The sequence below is a fragment of the Gavialis gangeticus genome, unplaced genomic scaffold, assembly GCF_001723915.1.
Source record: "Gavialis gangeticus isolate Ggan-Ray unplaced genomic scaffold, GavGan_comp1, whole genome shotgun sequence".
NCBI lineage: Eukaryota > Metazoa > Chordata > Crocodylia > Gavialidae > Gavialis > Gavialis gangeticus.
This window is the reverse complement of record NW_017728993.1, coordinates 46,427,902-46,431,424: the sequence shown is the minus strand read 5'-3', so window position 1 is coordinate 46,431,424 and position 3,523 is coordinate 46,427,902. Positions and strand designations below refer to the sequence as shown.

The 3,523-nt window shown below is 41.7% G+C and overlaps 1 protein-coding gene across 3 annotated transcripts in view; it reads right to left on the bottom strand.

Moving 5' to 3' along the window:
- AGL (amylo-alpha-1, 6-glucosidase, 4-alpha-glucanotransferase) overlaps positions 1-3,523 on the bottom strand; it is a 65,301-nt gene that overhangs the window by 11,713 nt on the left and 50,065 nt on the right. For all 3 annotated transcript variants that reach the window (XR_002094700.1, XM_019501674.1, XM_019501672.1), the window contains exons 27-28: positions 3,075-3,210; positions 571-683 (exon numbers count right to left, since the gene is read on the bottom strand). Coding sequence is in view for 2 of the 3 variants with exons in the window: in XM_019501674.1 (XP_019357219.1) it covers positions 571-683; positions 3,075-3,210 (249 nt within the window). In the remaining variant the exon portion in view is untranslated. The remainder of the gene's footprint in view (positions 1-570; positions 684-3,074; positions 3,211-3,523) is intronic.

Here is a 3,523-nt window from a genome sequence, read left to right as displayed (position 1 = left end):
GGGGGGGGGGGGGGGGGGGGGGGGGGGGGAGTAGACTGGAGCCTCATTGCCCGCCTTCAAAATCACTCCCCCCCAAAAGCTAAGGCCAGGCAAACCTCAGCCTGTAGCTTGCTCCCCACCCCTTCCTGAAGACAGCATCAGAGCTGGGGCAGGGGAGGGAGGGAAACAGGGCTAAGCAAGGGAAGAGAGGCTGTAAGCAGGCTCCTTGGGCTTGACTGGCTCCGAAGTGGAGCTTGATTCCACCCCCTCCCCAAAATAGGCAAATGTCTGTTGGGTCAGGGGGGCAATGTAACTCATGGAGCTTTATGTAAATGTTCCTATTATGTAAATGTAAATGCACCCCAAATGGTCACATGGTAAGCAGCTTGCAAGTCTACATTGACATACAATGTTCTGAAATAGTGCAAGTTTTTAAATCATACAACTGTTGTTAAATTCAGATAGAAGCTTTTTAACTAAACTTTGTTCCTTATTTTTGAAAATTATGCCTTTTAGTCACACAACAATTAGTCTGCTGTTATAATGGGTTTTTCCACAGTGATAATAGAGTTGCAAGATAAACCATCTTACCATGCCTTTTTACTGTGACTCCATGGTAAGGAAACTCATTTTTCTTAGACAACTCGAGCAACCAACGAACAGTTGACTTGCACAGTCCAACTATTTCCACAGCAGACCCATCTCTAAGACGAAAGAACAGATATAGATTTTAAGAATATTCAATGAAGTTAATAGATTACTGGTGTTTTGCTCAGAATATTTTAAGAATTACTTTTTTCCATAAATCTACTGAGACCCTAGAACGGGGGTCTCCAACTCACTCCACCTCCCAGAGCAAATCCAGGCTGCAGGGCTCTGTGGAGGCTGGATTTGGATGTGGTCACAGGAGGGGAGGGTGCTAAAATGCCCCCTGCCACCGACATGTCGCCAGAGGGGTTCCACGTCCCACATTTTAGTTTAGAGCCTGGCCCTTCCTCATGGCATCCTCCCTCTCCACCAAGAGAGACACGCTATTAATTTTAACAGTAAAAATAACTACCCTGCCCTCTACAGAATGGGCCAGCTCCAGCAGGTCCATCACTACTCCATGTGTAAACTAATAAAGCTGGTCCCTTGATCCTACAAGGAAAAAACATAAGGCCTAATTTCAAAGTATCAGGAGTATTAGTCAAACAATGTTGCCAACTTTCATCATGCCCAACCTTTAAGTATCACTTCATGCACAACATGAAGCCTGGCAATTATAGACAGAACCTGACCAAAAAGAAAGCTGCAGACAGCTCCACTGCAAAGCCAGAGATTCAGCAGGACAGCATATGACAGGATTTCACTGGTGAGATTATGTATATATCCTGTCATACAACTGACAAAACAAGATGGCACATTCAGAAGAATCCATTTCTGGAATGGCAAATAGGCATCTGAAGCCAGATATGTTACCACTTGCTCTCTACTCATGTAGGTTTCTGTGTACCACCATTTATTGGAAGAAAAAAAACCCCAAACAAAAAAACAAAATCCAAAAGCCCAATTTGTTAAGCACCCCTGATGTACAGAACCCTTGCCTGGCTGGGGGGAAAGAAAAGGGGGGAAAGAAAAGGAAAGGAAAGTCAATTTTAGGGTGCTTCTGTATCTTTTAAAAAGGTCAACTGTTGTTTTTTTGCCCTGAACAAGACACTCTTCCTTTCCTTTCAATTTAGCAAGATGGCAGAAGACATGGGAAACAGGCTTTCATACATGTAGGACTATCATTTTCATTCATTTTATTCAAGAACCAAACAAATAAAATACAACAGTGGAAACACAATGAAGGCTTTATAAAATGGCAAACAATGGATGCTCTCAATCAGTTGGCAACTGATAAGGAAGCAACATCACTGCTCTTAAACTGCAACAAACCAGAAAGCCTGCAGCATTTTCCAAGCATATACAGTATAACCTCACAAATCCGGCATCCTTGGGACCTAGGACCTGCCAGAAATTTGAAAAGTCCACATTTTTAAAACAGCGTGCAGTCACTGCTCCAGGACCGGCCACTGCTATTCCTCACCCCTGCTCTGCAACCACCCCCTGGACGTGGAGGGGGAAGCTTTTACATGGCGGCTACTGCTGCCATCCACCACCCCGTGCCGCCACTCAGGACCAGCTGCTGCTACTACTCTCCAGTGTAGTGTATTTTTAAGAAGTGCTGGATTTTTGAGAATTCCAGAATTTTGAAAACTGGATTTATGAGGTTATACTGTAGTAACAATGGTTGTTTTTAAATTAATTTAATCAGTTTAAAATTAAAATGTTTGCAGTATACAGTGTTTATCTAAGACCATTTTACTATTAAGGATGGAGGATAAAAAGAACTTATACAAATACTTCAAATTCTATACCAGAAGTACTCAAATCCTACTGTAAGCATTAATAGGGAGCAATGTTGGTTACTACTCATTGAAGGATCTAAATAGTTATTTTTTCCCAGTTACCTAACATTACAATGCTGTGATTTATTTTTTTCTGTTACATGCTTCAATATTGAAATAAAATGTTAATTTGCCATACAAAACTGAATCCATGTCAGCAAGATACTATGCTCTACAATGTTCTACTTCTTCAAATATGCATGGTATCACTGCTTACTGTTTACACTTCCCTAAGAGGAAAATACAGTTCAGAAGTATTAGAATATTTGAGAGCATTTATCATCTATTTGTAGTGGGATCATAAGAGAAGAATATAAGCAAGAGGTTAGCTATTCAAAAAAATCCAAAATTATTCAAGTCTTTACCACCAGTAGTTCCTACCTTGGAGTAGCAGAACACCATCCCACCTCCAGTGGAACACCACTGGGCAATAGGTCGCTGGCTTTCTTGCTGCCTGAGACTCGGTGGGTGCTGTGTGGGGTGTTCTGCTCAGTGTCCTCTGAGGATGCACTTTTTCTGAACTTCTGACCCATCTGCACATCCTTTTGTCATTTTTTTGTCCCCCCTAATTAGTTGTCCTTGTCCTCACTAGCCCAATTAGTAAGGGCTACTATGTAATGTGGTGGCCTAGCCCACATTCCCCAACAGGACAAACACACTTACCTTGGAGTAGCTGGAATTCCTTTGTTGCGAGCTCTCTCGCTCTCTCCCATTTTATCCATCCATGTGCCGCAATTAAAGCGGTTGCCTCCACAGACAAAGCCAGTTTCATGGTTGATACCTGCAGTCACATTGAAACCTACCAAGAAAGCAAATCACAACTGAAGTTGGCCAGATTCTGAACAGGACATAGAACAAAATGTATTTTGAACCCACCAAGGCCTCTCTTGAAAACTAGTTACACACTTTTGCAATGGATGTACTTGTATTTCTAGAGTACGCATGCAAGAATACCTATAAATTAAAATGTTTATTCTCACATATTTATAACATTACATTGTCAGAGGCATGGAATGCAAAATTAAATTTTCAAAAAGTTAGATTCCAAACAACTTAAAAAGGGGGGGGGGGGGGGGGAAGAACTACTTTTTTGATTTTTAGTCTCATTTTAA